Raw genomic sequence first — 26,608 nt, forward strand, 5'->3', positions numbered from 1 at the left:
TGTCATTTTCAATCCACTCCATTAATTACTCACTTTTTCCCTCCATTAAAGTAACAAACGAAAAAGAGAAAGCAAAGGTTAAAATAAAAAGAAAAAAAAAAGTTAGAAAGTCCACAAAGAGACAAAGAAATTTTTTCCTTAATTATTAACTTAATTAATTAAGAGTTAAATAAGTTTTTGATTGCTATAAATATCTCAATTTTAATTTTTAGTTCCTATCGACTTTTAATTTCTATAAAATTATCTTTGCACTTATTTTTAGCACATCTACATGATTAAAAGTGAGTGCAAAAGTAATTTTATAGGAACAAAAAGTCGATTTTTTTATAGAAATTAAAAATAATTTTTGGTAATTTTATAGGGACTAAAAACATATTTAATTTATTAATTAATTAATTAATAAAACCATCATATAAGTGCTTTGGTTTCACTCAACAAGGTAAAGAATATGGCTATGATGGAGTGTGATGTTGAAGACAATAATTTCATTGAGTGGCTCAAACCATCAAATAATTCCTCTCTTTCATCTCTATCTTCTTCATCTTCATCATCATCTTCTTTTTCTACCACTCAAAATGATCTTGTTCATGAGACTTTTCAATTCTTTCCTTTGAGTGCAAAAGCATCAAAAGAGGAAGACCATGAAGTGCCAAAAATGGAGGGTTTTGATGTGAAGGAAGAAAATATTACTATGGCTTTGCATATTGGATTACCTAATAATAAAGAAGATATTGATGATGATGAGAAGAAGATTTTTCATGTTAAAGAAGAAGAGATTTGTAAGAAGAGTTTTCAAAGGTTTTGGATACCAACTCCTGCACAGATTCTTATTGGACCTATGCAGTTTGTTTGCTCCATATGCAACAAAACCTTCACTAGGTTTAACAACATGCAGGTTAGTTTCTTCTTAGTTAAATTTATTTGTTTGGTAATAATTTTAAATTTTCAATATTTTTTTATTCAAAATATTTGATGCTTCACTTATGATGAAAATTGGAATATTTGTAAATAAATTACTATGAAAGAACAAAATCAGTGAGAAAATTTTAGAGAGGATAAATGTTAAATTCGTATATAAATCTGTAACTAAAATTAGTTATGAAGAAATTAAATATATGTTTCATTCTCTTAGTTACAATTAGCACTAGAGACTTGAAATCGCGTTAACTAATTAAGCTTTTCATTATTCATATATCAAGAACCTCTCCATTAGGGAGAATAATTTAGGTTGAGTTAGGGTAAGGTTAAGTCTCTTCTTATGTCAAAACAAAAAATATATAATTTAGATTTTGGTTTGTTGTATGTTATTGATTTATTTTTAGATTTGAGTTTAACATTTATAAAACTTTATTGGCATGTTAATTTATTTAAAATTTTATATCATAATAACATATTTAAATTACTAATTTAGTTTATGTGTATATAGGCTAATGAATTAAAAGACCAATAATACTTAAAATTTATTTGAATTAATTTATTTAAACTTTGTAAGGCTATTTATTTGAAATAACTTATGAAAAAAACCTGGGCATTGTTCATAAATATATTCAATTTATTTTTATAAATTTCAAAATAACGAAATTTTATTTTAGTATTTAACTTGACATTATATAGAATTTGACTATATAAAATATCATTTTAATTAATAACAATACAACTACATATAAATTTTTAATATAAATTAATAAATTTAAATTACTAAAAAATTTAACAAATTTATAATTTATAGCTAAAAGTATATTATAAAATATAATAACTACTAATAACAAACTTTTTTTAAAAAAAAATTACTATTAATTTTTAATGTAATTACATTAATACATAAATATCAGTAATACTTCTGACAGATTAAATTATATATCAACGTTTGCTTCTATTTAACTCAACTATCATGTAGTTAAGATATATCATCCATCCAATAAAATATTATTTACATTTACTATTAATTTGATAGATTTTAAATATTTTTTATTGCATGTGGTCTAATCCTATTAATTAAATAAGTTTAGAAAAATTTCTTAAGAATTATCTATTTAAAAAAATGTCTAATTTGGCATAATTCTATATAAGAAATGTTATAGATTTCTGTCTGTCGGTTTGATCTATTTTTATTTTTATTCTTTATAAAAAAACTTTTTTATAAACAAAGATTTATTAATAGAAATAAAAGGAATTTAACCTATTAGTACAAATTATGACATTGAATTGAAATAGAAAACTCTTAATTAGTGTCTACTTCATATTTTTGAAAAGATTAATATCATATCAACATCTACTACACGTGAGATGAAAACCGTGGGAAACCAAAAAGAAAAAGTAGTTTCTCGACCAATTTGACTACCACTAAAATATTCTTTTGCAAGCTTATACAATATTTATCATTATCTCTTCATAACTTTTCTCCTCTTGAGTCTTGACAATAATTTCTACGTCCATGCAAACATTACTATTTCTACTTTTTTGACAATGGACTATTTCTACTTGATGACAATCTTTTTCTTTCTTTCCAACTTTAAGAAAATTGTGCTAGCAATATAGCATTCCCTTCATTTATGTTAAAAGCTATTTTTCATCCATAATATCATATATCATAATATCTTTAAGAACTTGTAATATTCTTAATTATCCCGTTGCATGGTTTAGAGTACATGTTAAATAAAAGTTTAAATTCATTTTTTTGTCTTTAATTTTTATTGGAAATTCATTTACATGAATAAGAGATTGAAAAAAAAAACTCTAAATTTCTACTTTAAATGTAGGAGTGGAGGCATAGTAATTTGTCAAAATGAGTAGGTGTAACATTTAGGCCAAAGAGGCTTTTTGAAATCAACTCAAAACTTTGGATTCTCCTTTTGATTGTACTAATTAATTTTTTATTCTACATAGAATTCAAATTTTAAATAGACATTTGTTTTATTTAACCATTATTTCATGGAACTATTATCATAGTATACCTTTTTTTTGGTTACAAATCAAAGTAGCTTTCTTATTAGAATTTTATTTAGACTTGTCCTACCCCATCAGTCAAAAGATTAACAAATATTTGCAACAATTAGTGATCAAATCTAGGTCAAATAATTCAGGCTAGCAACTTCTTGAAAATTACATTTGCATGCATGTCTTCTTAATTATTTAATTAACTAATTCAAGTAAGTACCAACTTAATTAAATTTTCAATTTCTAGATGCATATGTGGGGGCATGGATCTGAATTTAGGAAAGGACCAGAATCACTTAGAGGAACACAACCAGCTGCAATGCTTAGACTACCATGCTATTGTTGTGCTCAAGGTTGCAAGAACAACATTAATCATCCAAGAGCTAAGCCTTTGAAAGACTTTAGAACTCTCCAAACTCACTACAAAAGAAAACATGGGACAAAGCCATTTATGTGTAGGAAATGTGGGAAAACATTAGCTGTTAAAGGTGATTGGAGGACTCATGAAAAGAATTGTGGCAAGTTGTGGTATTGTATTTGTGGTTCGGATTTTAAACATAAAAGATCTCTCAAAGATCATGTTAGGTCTTTCGGAAAGGGTCATGATCGTGTTCAGAGTCATGATGATCGAGCTTTTGATGAGGAGAAAGAATGTGTTACTGGTTCCGATGAAGATGGAGTTGTTCGAATATGATCTACGAGTGAATTTAATTTCCTTTTTTGTATTATCTACTAATCATAGTAGCGAAAATAATAAATTACTATTTTTGTGCTCGGCAGCAAAAAATTTTCAACAATAATGCTTAGGCAAGAATGTGAGAATGGTTTGTTACCGAGCACTTAGAATAGTGAAGAACTATGATATTTAAAGAGGTTTGATTTGTGGTTAATTTTAATAATTAGAGTTGGTTCAAGTGGTGAAGTAGATGAATTTTCTTCTCATAGAGGGAGTAGGTGTTTGGCATGTTGAAATTTGTGTATTCTCTCATCAATGGAGAAAATTTATCAGCTTCATTACCAAAAGGATTTCTGTATGTAAGTCTTGTTAACATATTTCTGTGTTGAAATAGCATATAAAACAGTAGAGTTTAATGAATGAAAGGAGTATTATGTTTGATTGGTTGGTAACTGAATTAGTTACATAAACTGGTAGTGCAACTTATGTAGCCGTCACAGTTTCAATGTTTAATTAACTTGCTAGATTACATCAAAACTTAACATCTTTCTTAACTAACTTGTGTTGCAAGCAACTAACTTGCAATATAAGTAATCCTACAAAATTATGAATTACAATATCGGCACGCCTCCTAATTCATATTTGTTAATTTCCTCATTCCCGTAAGTTCATTTAAGCAATTAAACCTTGCATTTTTTTAAAGAATTTATGAGTATATTTGCATATTGCGATTGTGATCTTTAATATTCACTACTATAAAAAGAACATTTCATCACGGTTAAAAAAAAGATTCTACACGGATCGTGGTTTATGGTAACAAGGGTTAGCAAGTGTCCTATTTACCAACAAGTTAGTAGCCGTGGTAAAAACATAGTAGTGTGTAACATATCACAGTTGTAGAAACTAACCATAGTAAAAGGTGGAGGTTAGGGATTCAATATCAAACGCCAACATTTTGTGATTTCTCAACATTTCACCATAGTTATATAGATTCCAACCGTCACTACAACAAACACTACTACGAAAAAGAAATTTAACAACGATAGGAAAAGATATATAATCACGCAGGTCCTGGCGTTATTATGTAAAGCGCACGCGATATCACAACGGTTAGTTTACTCAACCGTTGTGATAGCCCTAAAGGTCTTAGGTTCGATGTAGCTAGTCATCCAAAAGATCTTTCCAACTTCCAAGAGAAGAAAACGTGGAGATTTAAAGAAGAAATAATTAGAAGAAAACTTGACATGCGTGAAATATTTTGGCTTTTAGATATTCAAAGATCGGAGAAGAGGAAGAATCAGAAGAACCAATATAAAAGTTGAAACCTCTTTAAACCAAAACACAAAAAGAACTTCATCCAAAGAAATCAGAGAAGAAGAATCAAAATGAGTACTTCTGTTGAAACTCCATCGAAAGAAATCAGAGAAGAGGAACAACCAAAACACAAAATGAGTACTTCATCCAATGCTGAGAGAACAAAACTTAATGAGGTTGCAGAGGTCCAAGTCATTGAAAAAGACCCTACTACCGAACTTTTGAGACCTATGAGAGCTCTCAGGAAGAGGGGATCAAGAGGAAAAAGGGTGAAAAGGCCACTCATCATTAATTATGATCATGATGAAGCATATTATACTTGGTCAAACTTTCTCTCAGACAAAGGATTTAGATATGATTAATAAAAAATAATTATTTTGTAAGTTTATTTATAAAAAATTTATTCTATGGTTTCTTATTTGTCAGCTTTATGTTACATCTAATCTAGGACTTTCTTATCAGATTAAGGTTTATTTTATGATTAATCTATCAGGTTTCATCCTATGCTACTAAATCTGAATAAAACCAAAACATAATTGCAACAAAACGAAAATAAAGGAAATGATTCACACACAAAATCTAAAACATAAACAATATAGATTTATAAGAACATAAACATTATGAATATCTTGTTCTCTTGGAATATCTTGTTTCTTGGTGTTTGTTGCCATTTACTTCCTTTAACAACACGAAAACCAAAAACAACCCAATATTGAGTTAGTAACTACACAACGTTATTGCCACAAAATCTGCATAAGAACAACCCAATACACATCATAATTTGGTTATGTTATTATGTTAAATAAGTAACCCTAGAGAAGAACTTTTAGAAAGCAGTATCATTACCACAACGAGAGAGAACAAGAAATAAACAACAAACACATAATGGTAACGTACCATAAGTCGAAGAGGATAAAGATTTTGCTATCGATGTCGTCTCGTTTTCTAGGGCGCCCTTTTGTGTTATGAACCAATAAGTTCTCTGTTATGTTTTTATTAAGTGAAAATTATTTCACAACGGTTGCAAGAAACAACCGAAGTGAAAGCTAAAGGTAAAAATGAAAAGGCGCGCCTTTACGTTAAAGGAATAAAATATTTGAGGGCGATGAGGTTCGAACCCATGAAAGCTTGATTGTATCACCACGGTGAGTTCATTAACTTTTATTATATCCTAGCAATTTTTAATTAAAAAATAAAAAAAAATGTTAGCGCCTTTGTTTAGAGATGTCACCACGGTGTTTGGAAGAACTGTGGTGACTTGGGCGTTGTTGCATGTGTGTTTTGTAGTAGTGAAATAACATTTTTTTATGACGAAACTCTCACCTTAGCCAGAAAAAAAAACCGAAGTATTATGCTAAGGTGCGTCATATTTTATTTTTTATAAAAGTAAAAACAACATATTCCCTTGGGTTTTAATAAAACCGAGGAGAAAAACAAATCAAGACACGCTTCGAATCCCACTGAAGGATGTTTATATTTTTATTTGTTTATAAGTGAATAATAAATGATCTAACCCTTTGATTTCCTTAAAAATCAAGGGATTACATAATCGCATTTTACTATAGAAGCACTTGTTAAACAGATTTTACCCTAATCCTAACATATATGTTGCTGCCTAAAACTAGTACGTATCATTCTTTGGGATGGATTGCAAGACAAAAAAACTTCAATGTTCTTCTAACCTTGAACAAAATATTTTTACTGTCCTTGCAATCTATCTCATATAATGGTGTTGATGTTGTATTTTTTGAACAACTCTTTGTTAAAGATCTTTTAAAGAGTGTTGAAAAAGTTCACAGTGATAGATTGCAAGTGAAGAAAATCATTCCTGCTTCCAGGTTAAACAAATAAGATTGTTCAACCTTTGAAAAGATATATGCAAAAAAAATTGGAATTGCGGCGATGATGATGAAGCTGAATTTTTTTAATATTTTGTGTAAACAATGTAATATTTAAAAAAATAGATATCATTCACCTCGGTTTTATTTTAAAAGCGAGGGGTTTACTTATTTTTTTAATTGAAAATAGAAAATACGTTTCCCCTCAGTTTTTTTTTAAACGGAGGGAATATGTTACACAATTACAACAGCGAATCTCTACCCTACATTCTTAAAGAAACTACACTTAATATATTTTCAAGACATCAATCCACAACAAACTATCTACATCCACCAATATATATCTTTCTTGTGAAAGCATTTTCCTTGATAATATTTGCTCAAGATAATGAAATTTGGGAACTGTGAGATATTGGATCAAACTCTAGTATGGTCGAAGGGTAGCTTCTTGGTTCGACAGGATTAAGCATGAAGTCGAAGGTTGTTCACATGCTGGTGTCGAAGATTCTAGGGTTGTTAGCATCATAAATTAGGTTTTAGTGTTTAAATCCTAATTTTTTAAGTTAGCTTGTGTAATGGGCCTTGTGGAAAAAGCTCATTAGTTAGTATGTTAGGTTTTATTATAAATAGCATACTAGTATCTCATCATTGCATACTGCAAATCCTAATTTAGGGTGAGAGAGGTTATTTGTTATTCTTGTAAACTTGTAATCTTGTTTTCTAAGAGAAAGTGAAAGAATAGTAGATATAACCAATTTTTGAGTTCTTCTTCTTCCTTGTCCTTTATTCATCCCTTGTTTTATACTTTGTTCTTGACATTGTTTTTCATAACAAATTGGTGCGGTGAGCATGGAGAAGATGCCTTCAACAAAGTATGAGATTGAAAAGTTCATTGGAGTGAATGATTCCGATTTGTGGCGCTTAAAGATGAAAGCCCTACTGGTTCAGCAGGGTTGCTTGGAAGCGTTGAAGGGAGAGGCAGCCATGAATGCTGTATTAATGGCAGCGAAGAAGACGACTATGATGGAGAAAGCACACAGCGCAATTTTGTTAAGCCTTGGTGATAAGGTTCTCAGACAGGTATCAAAGGAGACGACGACATCAGGGTTATGGACGAAACTTGAAAGTTTGTACATGACCAAATCACTGGTAAATCGACTCTACCTGAAGCAAGCTTTGTATTCATTCAAGATGATTGAAGACAAAGTGTTAGCTGAGCAGTTGAATATGTTCAACAAGCTGATTCTTGATCTTGAAAATATTGATGTGAAGATCGTTGATGAAGATCAAGCGCTGTTACTATTGTGCACTTTGCCTCGATCACATGCTCACTTCAAAGAAACTCTCCTGTATGGAAGGGAGTCCCTGACCTTTGAAGAAGTTCAATCACCCTTGTATTCTAAGAACTTGAACGAACCAAGGAGCATAAACCTTCGACTGTCGGTGAAGGTTTGGACATTAAAGGAAAATTCTTGCGAAAGAATGGTAAGTTCGACAAGATTAAAGGCAAAAGTCAGCAGAAGTCTTATAGTGGCGAAGCATCTGGTATTCGATGCTATCATTGTAAGAAGGTGGTCACACAAGAAAGGTGTGCCCTGAACGCCTGAAAGATCATGGAGATAAGTATAATGGCAATGCAGCCTTGGTGATGTCCTTGTGGATTATGGATTCAGGTTGCACTTGGCACATGACTCCAAACAAAGACTTGTTCGAGGAATTATGTGATCAAGATGGTGGATCAGTACTGCTGGGAAACAACAAAGCTAGCAAGATTGCAGGTGTTGGATCTATGAGATTCAAGCTTCATGATGAGTCAATAAGGTTATTGACTGAAGTCAGGTATGTTCCTGATTTGAAGAGAAATCTGCTTTCTCTTGGTGAATTCAACAAGAAAGGATATGTTTTCCAAGGAGAGAAAAATATCCTAAGAGTCATGAAGGGGTCGAAGTAAGTCTTGAGAGGCGTGAGGAAACAAGGCTTGTATACCCTTGAGGCTGAAGTTGTAAGTGGTTCGACAAATGTTGCATCCACAAAACCTTTGTCGAAGACAGAAATCTGGAACATGAGATTGGTCCATGTCAGTGAAAGGGGTCTAGTCGAATTAGGGAAACAAAATCTGCTCTGTGGAGATAAAGTTGAAAAGCTGAAGTTTTGTGAAGCCTGTGTACTTGGAAAATCTTGCAGAGTTAAGTTCAACAAAGGCAAACAAAGAACATATGGATCCCTTTATTACATCCATGCTGATCTTTGGGGCCGGCAAGGTGTCCATCACATTCCGGAGCAAGGCATTTTCTATCCATAGTTGATGATTATTCTAGGAAGTTATGGGTATTCATCCAGAAGACTAAGGATGAAACTTTTGAGAATTTCAAAGTTGGAAGACTCTGGTCGAAAATCAGACTGGCATGAAGGTCAAGAGGTTGAGAACCGATAATGGCCTTGAATTTTGCAATGAGGCGTTTGACAGTTTTTGTGCTGCCTCTGGTATTGCAAGACACAAAACTAATGCAGGTACTCCACAGCAAAATGGTTTGGCTGAAAGGTTTAATCAAACTATTTTGGAGAGAGTCAGATGCATGTTGACTAGTGTTGGACTAAAGAAGGTGTTTTGGGCTGAGGTTGTTTCGACAGCAACATATTTGATAAACAAATGTCCTTCGACAGTGTTAGATATGAAGACATATGAAGAAGTTTGGTCGGGACATCAACCAAATCTCGAAAAACTGAGAGTATTTGGCTGCGTAGCCTATGCTCACATTAGGCAAGATAAGGTCGAACCTAGAGCTCTGAAATGCATGTTCATGGGATACCCTGAAGAATTCAAAGCTTATAGGCTATGGTGCCTAGAGACAGGTCACAGGAGGTGTATCACCAGTCGAGATGTAGTTTTCAATGAAGCTGAGATGGATTTCAAGAAAACGGATGATGATGATGATGATGGTCGAAGTGCAGAAGAGCTGGAACTAGTAGAGATTCTTGTTGAGATGGAGCAAGTTGATGTTGAATTGCATACTCCAGATGAATTCGAAGAAGAAGCAGAAGATGCTGAGGAAGTTGAGGAAACGGTCGATGACCACCTGTTGGTAAGAGATAGGGTCGAGAAGAGTCATCAAGCCACCTCAGAGACTTGGGTATGCAGATCTTATAGCTTATGCCTTAATCTCTGCAGGTGAGGTTCTAAACGAAGAACCTATAAGACTGAATGGCTGAAGGCCATGGATGATGAGATGAAATATCTTCATGATAATCACACATGGGAACTGATCAAGAAACCTACTGGAGCAAGGTTAGTCAGCTGTAAATGAATTTTCAAAGTTAAGGAAGGAATCGAAGGAGTGGTTTCAAAGAGATACAAGGCAAGGTTAGTCACGAGGGGGTTCACTCAAAAAGAAGGGGTGTACTTTAATGATGTGTTCTCACCTGTTGTGAAGCACATATCCATTCGAATGTTGTTTGCCATGGTGGCAAAGTTCGACCTAGAGCTTCAACAGATGGATGTGAAGACTGCTTTCTTGTATGGTGACCTAGATGAAACAATCCTTATGAAGCAACCTAAAGGGTATGAAGAAAAAGGCAAGGAGGATTATGTGTGCAAATTAAAGAAGTCTTTGTATGGCTTGAAACAATCTCCCAGGCAATGGAATAAGAGGTTTGACAGGTTCATGGCACACATAGGTTTCACCAGAAGTCAGTTCGACCACTGTGTTTACTTCATATTTCGACCTGGTAGTTCATTTGTGATATTGTTGCAATATGTGGATGATATTCTCATAGCAAGCAATAATGTCGAAGATGTAAAGAGGGTGAAGACTGGACTCAATAACGAGTTTGATATGAAGGATCTGGGAGCTGCTTCTAGGATTCTTGGAATTGACATTCGAAGAGATAGAAAGAAGTTGAAGCTATGCTTATTTCAAGAGGAATATCTATGAAAGATTCTCGAAAAGTTTGGTATGTCGAATTCAAAGCCTGTTATGACTCCGACAAACCCTCAATTCAAGCTGAGTATTGATCAGTGTCCCAGTACTGATGTCGAAAGAGCCTATATGAATAGCATCCCATATGCTAATATAGTTGGTTCTTTGATGTATGCTATGGTCTGTACTAGACCCGACATTGCTTATGCAGTAAGTCTTGTAAGCAGGTCCTGGAAAGGCTCACTGGCAAGCATCGAAGTGGATTTTAAGGTACATAAATGGGTCTCCGAACAGGGTCCTAATTTATGGTGGAGCCTTGAGTGAAGATAGTAAAGCAGTAATCGAAGGGTAGCTTCTTAATTTGACAAGATTAAGCATGAAGTCGAAGGTATTTCACATGCTGGTGTCGAAGATGCTAGGGTTGCTAGCTTGATAAATTAGGTTTTAGTGTTTTAACCCTGATTTGTTAAGTTAGCTTGTGTAATGGGCCTTGTGGAAAAAGACCATTAGTTAGTACGTTAGGTTTTATTATAAATAGCATACTAGTCTCTCATCATTGCATACTGCAAATCCTAATTTAGGGTGAGAGAGGTAATTTGTTATTCTTGTAAACTTGTAATCTTGTTTTCTAAGAGAAAGTGAAAAAATAGCAGTTATAACCAATTCTTGTGTTCTTCTTCTTCCTTGCTCTTTATTCATCCCTTGTTTTATACTTTGTTCTTGACATCGTTTTTCACAACAAGAACTTAAAAAATATTGGAAAAGTTCTCAATGATGGATTGCAAGTGCAGAAAAACCATTTTCAATATTTGGAACTGATATTTTCTTACTTAGGGTAGATAGCTCGTTAAAAGTTGACTGCATGCAGTCCATAAAACTTTAAAATAATGAGCACAAAATGTATCCAACAAGATCTGAATTAGAGGAAAGATGTTTAGTTCTCCAAGATCAATAGCTACTATCAGTGGTGGAGCCAAAAAAATTATAAAGCCTGAGCAAAATTTAAAGATTGCAAATTCACATTGTATATAATATATAAATAATCATTAATCAAAATAAAAGAGACTCGTCATTTTGTCAACAAAAGTATAGTTTAAAATAAAAGAGATGAAACATAACCTTACAATAGCGGGTTAAATAAAATCACGAGGCAAATGTCCTTTCCGAGACTTTTTTGCACTGAAAATTCGAATAATATCAATATCATCAAGTGACTTGAATATCTCCCGCTCGGTATAACATACCATCGAGTCATTGAACCACACATCATTGATCTTATTGCGCAATTTAGACGTGACAATCTTCATTGCTGAAAATGCTCTTTCAACCGATGCTGTAGACACCGGCAATATCAAAGCTAACTCAATAAGTTTGTAAACCAATGGAAATACCAAATGTTTCTCAGTTTGAACCATCTTCATAGCCAAACTTTGAACATCTTCACAAGTGGAAAATGAAGCATTTCTTTTCACTTGAAGAACAAAAGTGTCAAGTTGATCCCTTATTGTTCCGCGATCATCATTAGAACAGTCTTCATGATAAATATCAGCAAGACGAGCAAGCTTATCAACATTAAACTTGGAGAAAGACTTCTTGGGATCAAGACATGAGAAACAATAAAGGATAATGTTACTTCCTTCACTAAAGCGGTGATCCATCTCCACACATATTTTGTCAATAGCAACATAAAAACTCTCAGCACGGTAATGATGAAGATTAGTGATAGTCCTCCCTTCTACCCTGAACGACCCCGAACTGGTATTTCGTCATCCATATTTAGAACTGGAATACCTCTAGAAACACAAAATTCTTGAACATCGGAAAATAAACTATCCCAACCACTCTCTCTCATTGTGGTCAGCCGAGCTTTGACATCATCAACTAATTCCATGACAATCACAATATTAAGATCTTTTCTTTGCAAGAAATTTGAAAGCTCGTTTGTGACACCAAACAACTTTAACATTAACTTCAAAATAAAAGAAAATTTAAAGCTCTCCATTTTTTCTATCAAACCCGCGGCTTGAGATGGTCCACATCCATCTTCATCAACCATACTAAGCACCTTTAACACGGAGGACCATATTTGATCTAAACGAATCAATGTAGTATGATGTGAACCCCATCTACTATCCCCGGGTCTAGTGAGACTATATGATTGATGCAACCCCCTCCTCTATATATCTCACCACTCTTAAGTTTATTTAAAATATCTTGGTGTTGTGCCTCCGTCAAAGCATCCATCCTCTTACAAGATGCACTTGTTGTGGTCACAATCAAAGAGATGTACTCAAAGAAATCATGAATAGATGAACAACTACTAGCCACAGACACAACAACCAATTGCAAACGGTGAGCATAACAATGGACATAGAAAGCATAAGGATTTTCATCTATAATCTTTCTTTGCAAACCATTAAATTCACCTCTCATATTTGAAGCTCCATCATATCCTTGCCCTCGTATCCTTGAAATAGATAACATATACTTATCAAGAATACCATAAAGAGCATCCTTTAATGAATCAAATGTAGTATCTTTAACATGATGTAGAGCAATAAATCGTTTGACAACACGCCCTTTGTCGTTCAAAAACCTAAAACAAATTCAACAATTTAACTTGGCCCGCATAGAGAATAATAGGTAATGAAAATTATAATGGAAAATACAACTATTAACCTCAACATCACCGCCATTTGCTCTTTGACGGATATATCACGTGACTCATTAATAAGCACGGAGAATTTTCTATCACCAAGCTATTCCATAATCACCTTGGTAACTTCATGTGCACAACACGTTGCAAGTTCCTTTTGAATGTCACCGGAAGTCATTGTGCAATTTTTTCCACCACGATCAAAAGCATCCCTCACTTGTTCATTCGAAGATTTTACCCAATCTACCATCTCTCTAAAATTGCCCTTATTTAGAGATGTAGAGGATTCATCATGACCACGGAAAGCCATACCTTGTGCCATGAGATATCTTGAACAAATCTACAGAACAAGTCAAACGAATCTTATACAATTCTTCTGATTCCTTGGTTGCTTTAGCAAACTTACTTGCCACACTTTGTCTTTGATTATTATAAGCATCGTAATGCTTGACACATGAGTTGTGTAAACTATTATGACTACCAACGTGATCTTTCAAGCTTTTAGATGCATGCTTCCAATCTCTATATCTGCTTTTAGTGAAGACTTCAAAACCAAAGTGCTCGGCCCTTCCGGGTTGCTTAAAGAGAAAGCAATAAAAACAATAAGCTGCATCCTTGATCTCACCGTATTCTAACCATGTGTAATTCTTATACCATGATTTACTAAATGCTCTAGAAACACTTCCAAATGGAGTACGAGGAAAGCTTGGCAAATCTGGTTGCATTGGACCCGTCAATATATATGCCCTTCTCACTTGATCTTGAATATCTGGAGCATATTCATTAATTTGTTTCCTACGACCTGGATCATGCACAATCTCATTTGGATTAAACTCATTAACCACATTAGTTGGTGGTTCTAATTCGGCTTCTGATTGCACATCATTCACATTCTCAATACTTGCTCTATCAACCAAAAATCTTCTCATCTATGAAATTAAATGATCTTAAGTTAATACTCAATTAACAATTAACAATTAACAATTAACAATTATAAAATCAAAATTTAAATAAGAATAGTTTCACAAAATAAGAGTAATTTCTTATGATTAATAAAGAGTAGGAGCAAGCATTATATTATATTCAATTAAAAACTTTTATAGAAACCAATAAAATTAGATAACCAAAAAATGGTGAGACCTAGCTAAGTCACTCTTAAAAATTGTAGATACTTTATGAATGTTGCCAAACCAATGTTTTGGTTTTAACCAATGAATCTTGGAGTGGATTGATCTGACACATAACACACACAATGACAAAATATGTTGTAAAGTGTAAATGTTTTTAAAAAACAAATTTACTCATAATACTAAAAGTTATAAGAATGATGCAAAATATTATAATATAATTTCTATGAGATGTTAGATAAACTAGATAAACTTGAAAAAAGTGGGACCCATTTTTACAATGTTATTATAAGCAACTCAACTGGTACTTCTAAACAGCACTGGTACTTCTAAATAGCATAAAACAAAATATTGAACATTGTAAAGACAAACCCATATCCAATTTTTTTTCTTCTTCTCTGCTACTACTAGTCTAGGCGGTGTAAATGGAAGAAGATAATATTGTTTATCTGCTGCTACAAACAGTTTTTATCTGCTACTACAAACAGTTGAAGTAAAATAATTGCTATTTACTAACCGAAACAAAGGAAGAGTGTGGTAGTCGGAAAATAACGGTGTAGTCGTCAGCGTCGAAGGCGGAAACTTCACGTTTTTACGGTGCTGCTGTGGTGAGGGAAGCTCTACATTTCTCTTGTTTCTGTTACCTATTTTTTTTTCCTTTTAATTTTTAACCTTTAAATTATTTTGCCCTTTCAATTTCTTTCCCTTTCTTTAATTTTTTCATTTAATTTTTACCTTATTTTTTTACCAAATGAATTTGGGCCAGAGCCTGGGCAATTGGCCAGAGTAGCCGGGCCTTGAAACCTCCTGTGGCTACTATGATAACATTGTATTTGTTGTATTAATGTAATTTAAAATTATGTGTAAAAAATGTAATGTAAAAAAAACTTATAAACTTTTCAGCTCGGTTTTTTTAGAAATCGAGGGTATTATTTTGGTGTGATAGGTAAGAATATTTATCACCATCCTTAAACAAATATGTGTCGTCCATTTCATGAGTATCAACGCTCATAGCACTTCTATTAGTGATCTGCGTGGAACCTAACAGACATCCATTATAAAAGCATTATGAATATCAATAATTGTTAATGAAACATATGACATGAAAACTTTGAAGCGTAAAAAACTCTCTAAAGTTCTCTGTGATGGATTGTAAGAGCAGAAAATAAATTGTGTTTAAGGTTTGTGTTCTTCAATAATCAATTTTTTTACAGTGTTCATCAATAATCTTATATTCATTCATTTAACTAATCATTTTCTTGTTTTACATCAGAAACAAATTAATGCAAAAGAGATCTGAAATATATTGCATCCAACATTTAATCTTCACCGACATTTCAATAAAACGAGGATCCGGCATATGATCTTCACCAACAGTGATGACGATGAATCGGATCAAAATTTGTAATATATATTTACATAAATATTCTATGTAATATTATGGATAAAAAATTCATTTATAAATATTTTATAGTATGTAATGAAATTAAAAAATATCAATCTTACCCCTCGGTGTTATTGATAAATCGATAGGTTTGATGCATAGTTTTGAAAATATTAAAAGTGAAGAAGATGGGGTTCGAACCCATGTGCATAAGCATTTTCACCTTGGTGTTTTAAAAACCGAGCGCTAAAGTTAATACTTTTTACGATGCCCTTTGTTACCTCGCTTTTTAGCCCAGGTTAAATGCATTTCGCGTTCTAGGTGAAATGTGTTTTTTTGTAGTAGTTCATGGTGAAAGACGTAGTGCATAATATTTCACCACGTTTATAGATTCTAACTGTGGTAATATGTTGTGGTGACATGTTCACTCGAGTTTATTATAACTTATGTGGAATGCTTATTTCACCAATTGTTCACTAAACATATAACTTTTCAATCTGATTTAGAAATTAATAATAGGACAAATTAAGTTATATTAGAAGAACAAGTTACACTAATCAATATTTTACGATCTTTATACAACTAATTATCCATATATTTCTCTTTAACGGTTAGAGTCAATGTTTTAAAATCGGACTGGTCATCAAATCGATAAGGTTACTGGGTCACTGGTTCATCGGTCGAACCATTGGGTCATTGGTCGAACCACATGATTAAACTGGATAACTCGGTTTAAATCGATTATTATATAGGTATAAAATCAGACTATATAGGTATAAAACCGGTCGAACCGGATCATTCAATATAAAAAATAGACCTTACTTTAACATTTATAATTTTACTAAAAATAATTTAAAAAAATATTACTTTAATCTAGAATTTTTGGTAGGCATGTATGAAACAAATCATTTTTTTCTTAGCAACAACCTACATATGAAAAATTTAAAAAGCATTAAAATAAAAACAAGATTTACAAGCAGATACAGAAGGAAAAATTCAAAGACATATCATATCATATAATGTAGGTGTCAAAGAAGTTCATGAATTTGTAGTTTATGTAAGTTGAAAACCATACACACATATATATCTAAATATAATGTAGGTGCCAGAGAAGTTCATGAATTTGTAGTTTATGTAAGTTGAAAACCATACACACATATATCTAAATAAAATGCCAAATATAGAATATGATCCCTTTTCTGGCGACATGAAAGAATGAAGCTTCTAGGATAGACAGTAGATAGTATAAAATGCCACGAATATACTTTCAGTTTCATAAACAAACACACATATCATGTTTATCTAAGTAGTTTCATGATAATAACATCAGCAATCATTGATATTTTCTAATATCATACTTTCTTTATGACCCAAAAAGACAAAAAATTTAAAAAAAAAATACTCAAGACAAAAAGACAATAGGACCGATATGGAAAATCAAACCCACCTTTATCAAATATTAGAATCAAAATATCAGAATCAAACCCACTTTTCATGAACAAACCCTAGTTTTATCAAATATCAGAATCAAAATAAAAAACTAAAGAACATACCCAGAGGCGGCGGGGATCTTCGGTTGTTCGTGTAGTCGTCGACAGTGGAACAACAGAAGACGGCAGCGACGGTGGTTTCAGCGTCACTTGCTGCTATTTTTTTCATGAACAAACCCTTGCTGCTATTTTTTTCTAAATCTATTGTGTATTGTTGTGGCTTGTGTAAACGTGAGGATGAGAGGAAAAGGAACAAATTTTTTTTTTATTTTTTTTTAATTGAAAAAATCAAAACGACGTCGTTTTAAGTAAAAAAATTTCAAAAAAAAAACATCTGCTAAGCAACCGCCAGTTTGCTTTAACCACCGGTTTTCCAGTTTTTTTCGGTTCCATCTGGTTTACCCTGTTTTCTTTCGGTTCGACGTCAAGAGCGATCGAGTGATCAGACCAGACTGGATGCTAGTCCGGTTCCTGGTCCAACCGGTTTGACCGGCCGGTCCAGTCCAGTTTTTAAAACATTGGTTAGAATTTATTGGAATACTTCTAGTTCTTCTACCATCACTTTCTTCTCTACTAGTTATGTATGCAAATTAATTAAAGAGCGAGATACACTTGATGGACTGTAGAAAGCTCGTAAAACATTGATCAATGTAAGTTGTTTTCTAATATAACTTAATTTTTTATATTATAATTTTCTAATTTAATTCCAAAGGTTATATATTCAGTGAAGGGTTGGTAAAACACTCAAACTATACACAATATAATAAACTCATCTTCTACGATATGTCGGCTGAACAAAATGAAAGATACAATGTACAAGAAATAACATTAAAAATAACATAAACAATAACATACCTATACAAACACATCATACAATAACATAAAGAACAAAATTTATCAACAAAAAACAACAACTAACATTAACGGAACAACAAACCTAAACAAAAACATCAACATATTTCAACAAAAATATCTAAAATAACACAAACAACAACATTTATCAACAAAATGCAACAAATTACTTTAACAAAACAACAAAATACTTCATGAAAAACATCTAAAATAACACAAACAGCAACATCAATCAACAAAAACATAAACTTACTTTAACAAAACAGTAACATACCTCAACAAAAACATCAAGATACCTAATAAAAAACATCAATAACACAAACATCAACATTTATCAACAAAAAAATAACTTATCTTACATAAACAACAACTTACCTTAACAAAATAACAATATACCTCAACAATAATTTAAACCCTTTATTTATCGCAACAATAATATAAAACCTATAATCTCATCTTAACAATAAGAAAACAATAAACCCTATGTTGGATCAAGACAAATGTTTCACGTATATTTTGAATAAGAAAATAAGAAAAATAAGACAAATATTTTGAACTACAACATCATAACTCATAAAATGTTTCACATACGTACATTTACTTGAAAAGATTCGTGGAATATGAAGACAAAGAAATGAGCTACTTATTTCATCTAGCAAAGTTTCGTGACAACTTTTCTTGATTCATACTAGTTGGAGAATTTTTGTTGGAGTTTTTTAAAGATATGATGGAGTTCTAAGAGATTGGGATAAGGCGGAAGAATTTAGAGTTTTACTTTAAGCACATTTTGTTTTGAAGTGAATTAAGTTAACTCACTACCAGAAAAACTCTATTTTTCCAGGGGTTAAATGCAAGGGTTTCGCCCCTGACTAAATTAATATGTTGCTCTAGGTTAAAACCCTCTCAACGTAGAAAACCAAAAAATATATATAATTACATTGTGTGGGGTTACCCATCGCAGATATTTCGAATGGAACTTTTGAATTTTTAAATTGAGCATTGCGAGGGGGTACCCGTGGCATTTTGGAATGGCATGTTGAAGCTGTATAGGGCAAGCAATAAAAGATTGGGAAAATTTTATTCGAGAATTATCGTGTCCATAGAGATGGTTATTAGAATGCCATTCAATTATTTTGATGTTATCGAGCTCAGGTTAAAATGGATTAAATTATGGAAACAGAAAATAAATACATTCTTAGGAGAGAATAACTTATTAGGCATGCAAATATACTCACACGTCACAAACTTAAACATATCAATCAGTTGCACTCAACCTACAATACTCGTCATTTCCATCACGTGTCTCTCACATCAGTGTTCATCTCTGAAGCACCTATGAGACCAATCACAATCAAGGTTATCTCTAACACAAAGTTGCGAGAACATCCTTATTCTCGCGTCAGCGATCTCTCGCGCGCAACTCGAACACGAAAGCATTAAGATTCGACACACAAGTGATCCACATGCGTTTTCAAGGCCCGGCTACCCTGGCCAATTGCCCAGGCTCTGGCCCAAATTCATTTGGTAAAAAGATAAATAAAAAATAAGGTAAAAATTAAATGAAAAAAATTAAAGAAAGGGCAAGAAATTGAAAGGGCAAAATAATTTAAAGGTTAAAAATTAAAAGGGCAAAAAAAAAAGGTAACAAAAACAAGAGAAGTGTAGAGCTTCCCTCACCACAGCAGCACCGTAAAAACGTGAAGTTTCCGCCTTCGACGCCGACGACTACACCGTTCTTTTTCGACTACCACACTCCCCCTTTGTTTCGGTTAGTAAATAGAAATTATTTTACTTCAACTGTTTGTAGTAGCAGATAAAAACTGTTTGTAGCAGCAGATAAACAATATTATCTTCTTCCATTTACACCGCCTAGACTAGTAGTAGCAGAGAAGAAGAAAAAAAATTGGATATGGGTTTGTCTTTACAATGTTCAATATTTTGTTTTATGCTATTTAGAAGTACCAGTGCTGTTTAGAAGTACCAGTTGAGTTGCTTATAATAACATTGTAAAAGTGGGTCCTACTTTTTTCAAGTTTATCTAGTTTATCTAACATCTCATAAAAATTATATTATAATATTTTGCATCATTCTTATAACTTTTAGTATTATGAGTAAATTTGTTTTTTAAAAACATTTACACTTTATAACATATTTTGTCATTGTGTGTGCTAAGTGTCAGATCAATCCACTGCAAGATTCATTGGTTAAAACCAAAACATTGGTTTGGCAGCATTCTTAAAGTATCTACAATTTTTAAGAGTGACTTAGCTAGGTCTCACCATTTTTTGGTTATCTAATTTTATTGGTTTCTATAAAAGTTTTTAATTGAATATAATATAATGCTTGCTCCTACTCTTTATTAATCATAAGAAATTACTCTTATTTTGTGAAACTATTCTTATTTAAATTTTGATTTTATAATTGTTAATTGAGTATTAACTTAAGATCATTTAATTTCAGAGATGAGAAGATTTTTGGTTGATAGAGCAAGTATTGAGAATGTGAATGATGTGTAATCAGAAGCCGAATTAGAACCACCAACTAATGTGGTTAATGAGTTTAATCCAAATGAGATTGTGCGTGATCCAGGTCGTAGGAAACAAATTAATGAATATGCTCCAGATATTCAAGATCAAGTGAGAAGGGCATATATACTGACGAGTCCAATGCAACCAGATTTACCAAGCTTTCCTCGTACTCCATTTGGAAGTGTTTCTAGAGCATTTAGTAAATCATGGTATAAGAATTACACATGGTTAGAATACAGTGAGATCAAGGATGCAGCTTATTGTTTTTATTGCTTTCTCTTTAAGCAACCCGGAAGGTCCGAGCACTTTGGTTTTGAATTCTTCACTAAAAGCGGATACAGAGATTGGAAGCATGCATCTAAAAGCTTGAAAGATCATGTTGGTAGTCATAATAGTTTACACAACTCATGTGTCAAGCATTACGATGATTATAATAATCAAAGACAAAGTGTGGCAAATAAGTTTGCTAAAGCAACCAAGGAGTCAGAAGAATTGTATAAGATTCGTTTGACTTGTTTTGTAGATTGTTCAAGATATCTCATGGCACAAGGTATGGCTTTCCGTGGTCATGATGAATCCTCTACATCTCTAAATAAGGGCAATTTTAGAGAGATGGTAGATTGGGTAAAATCTTCGAATGACTTCCAGTGACATTCAAAAGGAGCTTGCAACGTGTTGTGCATATGAAGTTACCAAGGTGATTATGGAAGAGCTTGGTGATAGACAATTCTCCGTGCTTATTGATGAGTCACGTGATATATCCGTCAAAGAGCAAATGGCGGTGATGTTGAGGTTAGTAGTTGTATTTTCCATTACAATTTTCATTACCTATTATTCTCTATGCCGCCAAGTTAAATTGTTGAATTTGTTTTAGGTTTTTGAACGACAAAGGGCGTGTTGTCAAACGATTTATTGCTCTACATCATGTTAAAGATACTACATCTGATTCATTAAAGGATGCTCTTTATAGTATTCTTGATAAGTATATGTTATCTATTTCAAGGATACGAGGGCAAGGATATGATGGAGCTTCAAATATGAGAGGTGAATTTAATGGTTTGCAAAGAAAGATTCTAGATGAAAATCCTTATGCTTTCTATGTCCATTGTTATGCTCACCGTTTGTAATTGGTTGTTGTGTCTGTTGCTAGTAGTTGTTCATCTATTCATGATTTCTTTGAGTACATCTCTTTGATTGTGACCACAACAAGTGCATCTTGTAAGAGGAGGGATGCTTTGACGGAGGCACAACACCAAGATATTTTAAATAAACTTAACAGTGGTGAGATATATAGAGGAAGGGGGTTGCATCAATCATATAGTCTCACTAGACCCAGGGATACTAGATGGGGTTCACATCATACTACATTGATTCGTTTAGATCAAATATGGTCCTCTGTGTTAAAGGTGCTTAGTATGGTTGATGAAGATGGACGTGGACCATCTCAAGCAGCGGGTTTGATAGAAAAAATGGAGAGCTTTAAATTTGCTTTTATTTTGAAGTTAATGTTAAAGTTGTTTGGTATCACAAACGAGCTTTCAAATTTCTTGCAAAGAAAAGATCTTAATATTGTGATTGCCATGGAATTAGTTGATGATGTCAAAGCTCGGTTGACCACAATGAGAGAGAGTGGTTGGGATAGTTTATTTTCCGATGTTCAAGAATTTTGTGTTTCTAGAGGTATTCCAGTTCTAAATATGGATGACGAAATACCGGTTCGGGGTCGTTCAAGGGTAGAAGGGAGGACTATCACTAATCTTCATCATTACAGTGCAGAGATTTTTTATGTTGCTATTGACAAAATATGTGTGGAGATAGATCACCGCTTTAGTGAAGGAAGTAACATTATCCTTGATTGTTTCTCATGTCTTGATCCCAAGAACTCTTTCTCCAAGTTTAATATTGATAAGCTTGCTCGTCTTGCTAATATTTATCATGAAGACTTTTCTAATGATGATCGCGGAATAATAAGGGATCAACTTGACACTTATGTTCTTCAAGTGAAAAGAAATGCTTCATTTTCCACTTGTGAAGATGTTCAAAGTTTGGCTATGAAGATGGTTCAAACTGAGAAACATTTGGTATTTCCATTGGTTTACAAACTTATTGAGTTAGCTTTGATACTGCCGGTGTCTACAGCATCGGTTGAAAGAGCTTTTTCAGCAATGAAGATTATCAAGTCTAAATTGCGCAATAAGATCAATGATGTGTGGTTCGATGACTTGATGGTATGTTATACCGAGCGGGAGATATTCAAGTCACTTGATGATATTGATATTATTCGAACTTTCAGCGCAAAAAAGTCTCGGAAAGGACATTTGCCTCGTGATTTAATTTAACCCGCTATTGTAAGGTTATGTTTCATCTCTTTTATTTTAAACTATACTTTTGTTGACAAAATGACGAGTCTCTTTTTTTTTATTAATGACTATTTATATATTATATACAATGTGAATTTGCAATCTTTAAATTTTGCCCAAACTTTATAATTTTTTTGGCTCCGCCACTGACCATAGCAATATCATTTAATAGAAATAGATTGCATTGCATCATCACCGTGGTCATACTTTTTTTAAAAGTTATGCTTAATCTTAACTATTGTATACAATAATTATTCATTTCTCATGTATTTATCTCTAATTTCATTTTTTGGGGTATCTATTTGTATTCCTTTCATTTTGTAGGATAGGTTTTTATCTGGTTGGTGGTGTGTTGGAGCATTTGGAATACCTACAACTCGGTCATCTTTAAGAACGAGAATTTCGTTTTATCTGATTTGGTTTGGAACATTAAGTTTTCGGCTTGGAAATGGTCTACGGTGGGGGATATTACTCATACCAATAGCAACTTTTATTATTATTGCAAAGATCATTTGTATTATCTAGTTTAAGCCCCTATTGGTTAGTAATTTTCATTTAGGCCTTTATCCTTTTGTATCTGGGTTGGAGTACCCCTAATACTCCTTTAAATTCAATCCTAGCTTAAAAAAAAGATAAAACGGATAATGTCATATTAAAATCATGACAAAGATCAAACGGATTTATGACTAATTTATGGCATGAGTAGGGATGGAAATAGTCTAGGTTAGGCTGGACTTTAGAAGACTTGAGTCTGAACTACGATAAATTTAAAACGTGTGTGTCTGACCTATAGTCTATTATAGGGTTTTTATTTTACCTAGTCTGGCCTAAAATCCTATTTAAAAGATAGTTTCTTATTAAGGTTTTCAATTAATCTATATCACTTAAGAAGCCTTATAGGTCGGTCTATTTAGCTTTCTTTTCTAATATTTATGCATATATTGGTCAGCCTATTTAGTCTTGTTTCTAATATATATGTACATATAGGCCAACTTATTTAGCCTATTTTTAATGTTTATGAAAATATAAGTCGACTTATAAGATTTGATAGAATTTTTTTAATAGTCTAAGTCTGACCTATTTAATTAAATAGGCTTTGAAAAAATTTAAGTCTAGCTTTTTTTATTAAATAGACCTAATCTGACTTAACCTTAAATTGGTTAGGTTATAGGCCCCGATAGTAAATAGTTATTAAAACTAGATCGCTGATGCACGGATATATTAGAAATAAAATTATATTTTTTATAATAGTTGATATTTAATTTTTTTTATTTACAATTAATTTGTAGTTTTTTAGATTATGTTTGCAATTATACTATTAATTTTTTAATGTGAAAGACAATAAATTATAAAAAAAATACTTTTTAATTAATAATATGTGAGATTATATTACACATATTTATACTATATGCATTTACATACACAAATTCTCTAGAACTTTATTTGTAAGAAATCATAAAATTTAGACCTTTATTTTATATGTCAGGTTCATTTACTCATTATATTAATGATAAATTTGAATTAATAAATAAGTGTAGTAACACTTTTTTATCAACGATTATTTTCATATTAATTTTTTAAAATATTTTTTTCTCACCCCACCGACCTTTGAACTATCACTTTTTGTATTCTTTAAACCACTCATTCATTGTATTAATACAAAATTTTAATTAATAAACTGATTTAGTTATATTTTTATTTATTACTATTTTCTATTATTATTTTAGAAGATCTTTTTCCATCACACCAATCTTTAATCTTCTTTTTTTTAAAACTCTTTTTATCATATAGTATTACTATTTTTTGGATATTTTATTTATACAAAATAATTAATTAATAAATTCTAAATTTATCATTTTTTTAGAGTATGTTGTCATTTTACTAATATAATAACAAATACATGACATTTAAAAATATTTATACTAGTATATTGTATAATTTATAATTAATTTTTAAAAATTAAATAGTTAGTTTTAAATAATTTCTTAAAACTTTTCATCCTTTTAATTTGTTTAATCAATATAAACTTTGATTAATTCAATCCTCCTTTAATTTTAATTTAACTCTATATATTCTCTCATTTTTAATAACTTTATTTTAAATTATCTTACACGCGATTTTATATATTCTTAATCTTAACATTCATAATTCTCTTCCTTTTTTAAAATGGAAAATAATATTAATCATATAAATTTATCACAAATATATTAATTGTAATAGAAATTATAAAAAATTAATGACAGTGTTAACTGTTTTAATAGAAAAAATTATTTAGGAGTTACATTAAAAAGAATATTAACATTAAACTATAATATTATATCTATTTAATAAAAAGTTTCTTATAACTTATTTTATTATATAACGTTAATGGGAAGTGTTAACCGTTTTCATAGAAAAAAAATTATTTAGGAGTTACATTAAAAAGAATATTAACACTAAACTATAATATTATATTTATCTAATTTTAAAAAATTTCTTATAAGTTGTTTTATTATATAACGTTAATGTGAAGTTAATAGTCTAATAATCTTTTAATTTGTTAACTTACATGGAGTGAAAAAAAATTATGAATAAATAATTTCTAATCAATAATTAAAAATAGAAAAAATATTTATTATAAAAGGTAAAAATAAATTTGCGTGTATTAAAATCTCTTGCTGAGTTGTGAGAGTAATAATTTTTTAATATATATTATTTAATTTATAATTAAATTTATTTAATTAAAAAGTTAGCTTTAAATAATTTCTCAAAACTTTTCATCCTTTTAATTTTTAATTCTTTAATCAATATAAACATTGGTTAATTCAACCCTCCTTTAATTTTAGTTTAACTCTATACATTCTCTCATTTACAATAACTTCAATACTAGAAGGATATACCGATGCAAGTTGGATATCAAGTGTTAGAGATTATAAATCTACAACTGGGTGGATATTCACATTAGCTGGAGGTGCGATTTCTTGGAAGAGCAAGAAACAAACATGCATTACTCTATGGAATCAGAGTTTGTGGCTCTTGCATCTGCTGGACAAGAAGCATAATGGTTGAGGGATCTCTTATTAGAGGTTCCATTAGCTAAAGACAATGTTTCAAAAGTATTGATACATTGTCATAGTCAAGCCACCCTGGCTAGAGCATTCAGTGAAGTATACAATGGAAAGTCTAGACACATAGGTCTTAGACACTCTCTCGTGAGAAAAATGATAAAGGATGGGATCATTTCACTGACATATATACAAACAAGCTACAATTTGGCTGATCCTTTTACTAAACCATTGGCCAGAGATTTAGTAAAGTCTACCTCGAAAGGTATGGGATTAAAACTCCTTGAATGAAGGTTCCGACAATGATAGCAACCCAATTTGAAGTTAATACATCTTAACCTAAGATTAAATGGGTAACAACAAGTCGTTGATTTGGAAGTTGGTGCAACATTTCGTGATAATATTGACTATTACATAATTGAGGGTTGAGTTTTAAAGACACTCTTAATGAAGTTCTATATCGAGGATATGTATCTAAAGAGATA

General features: G+C 31.8%; 2 protein-coding genes and 2 pseudogenes across 2 annotated transcripts; 3 read left to right on the forward strand and 1 right to left on the reverse strand.

Moving 5' to 3' along the window:
- The first annotated feature begins 450 nt into the window (after positions 1-450).
- Positions 451-4,056, forward strand: LOC131606857 (zinc finger protein WIP3-like). The gene is made up of 2 exons (XM_058878961.1): positions 451-895; positions 3,185-4,056. Exons 1-2 carry the CDS (start codon positions 455-457, stop codon positions 3,629-3,631), a joined length of 888 nt encoding a protein of 295 aa, XP_058734944.1. The 5' UTR covers positions 451-454; the 3' UTR covers positions 3,632-4,056.
- Positions 4,057-11,815: 7,759 nt separating this feature from the next.
- On the reverse strand, positions 11,816-14,267 carry LOC131606858 (uncharacterized; annotated as a pseudogene).
- A 6,590-nt stretch (positions 14,268-20,857) lies between these two features.
- Positions 20,858-21,370, forward strand: LOC131604999 (uncharacterized). Its single transcript, XM_058877407.1, has one exon. It carries the CDS (start codon positions 20,858-20,860, stop codon positions 21,368-21,370), a length of 513 nt encoding a protein of 170 aa, XP_058733390.1.
- A 386-nt stretch (positions 21,371-21,756) lies between these two features.
- Positions 21,757-23,058, forward strand: LOC131605000 (uncharacterized; annotated as a pseudogene).
- Positions 23,059-26,608: the final 3,550 nt, after the last annotated feature.

The sequence above is a fragment of the Vicia villosa genome, linkage group LG5, assembly GCF_029867415.1.
Source record: "Vicia villosa cultivar HV-30 ecotype Madison, WI linkage group LG5, Vvil1.0, whole genome shotgun sequence".
Lineage (NCBI taxonomy): Eukaryota > Viridiplantae > Streptophyta > Magnoliopsida > Fabales > Fabaceae > Vicia > Vicia villosa.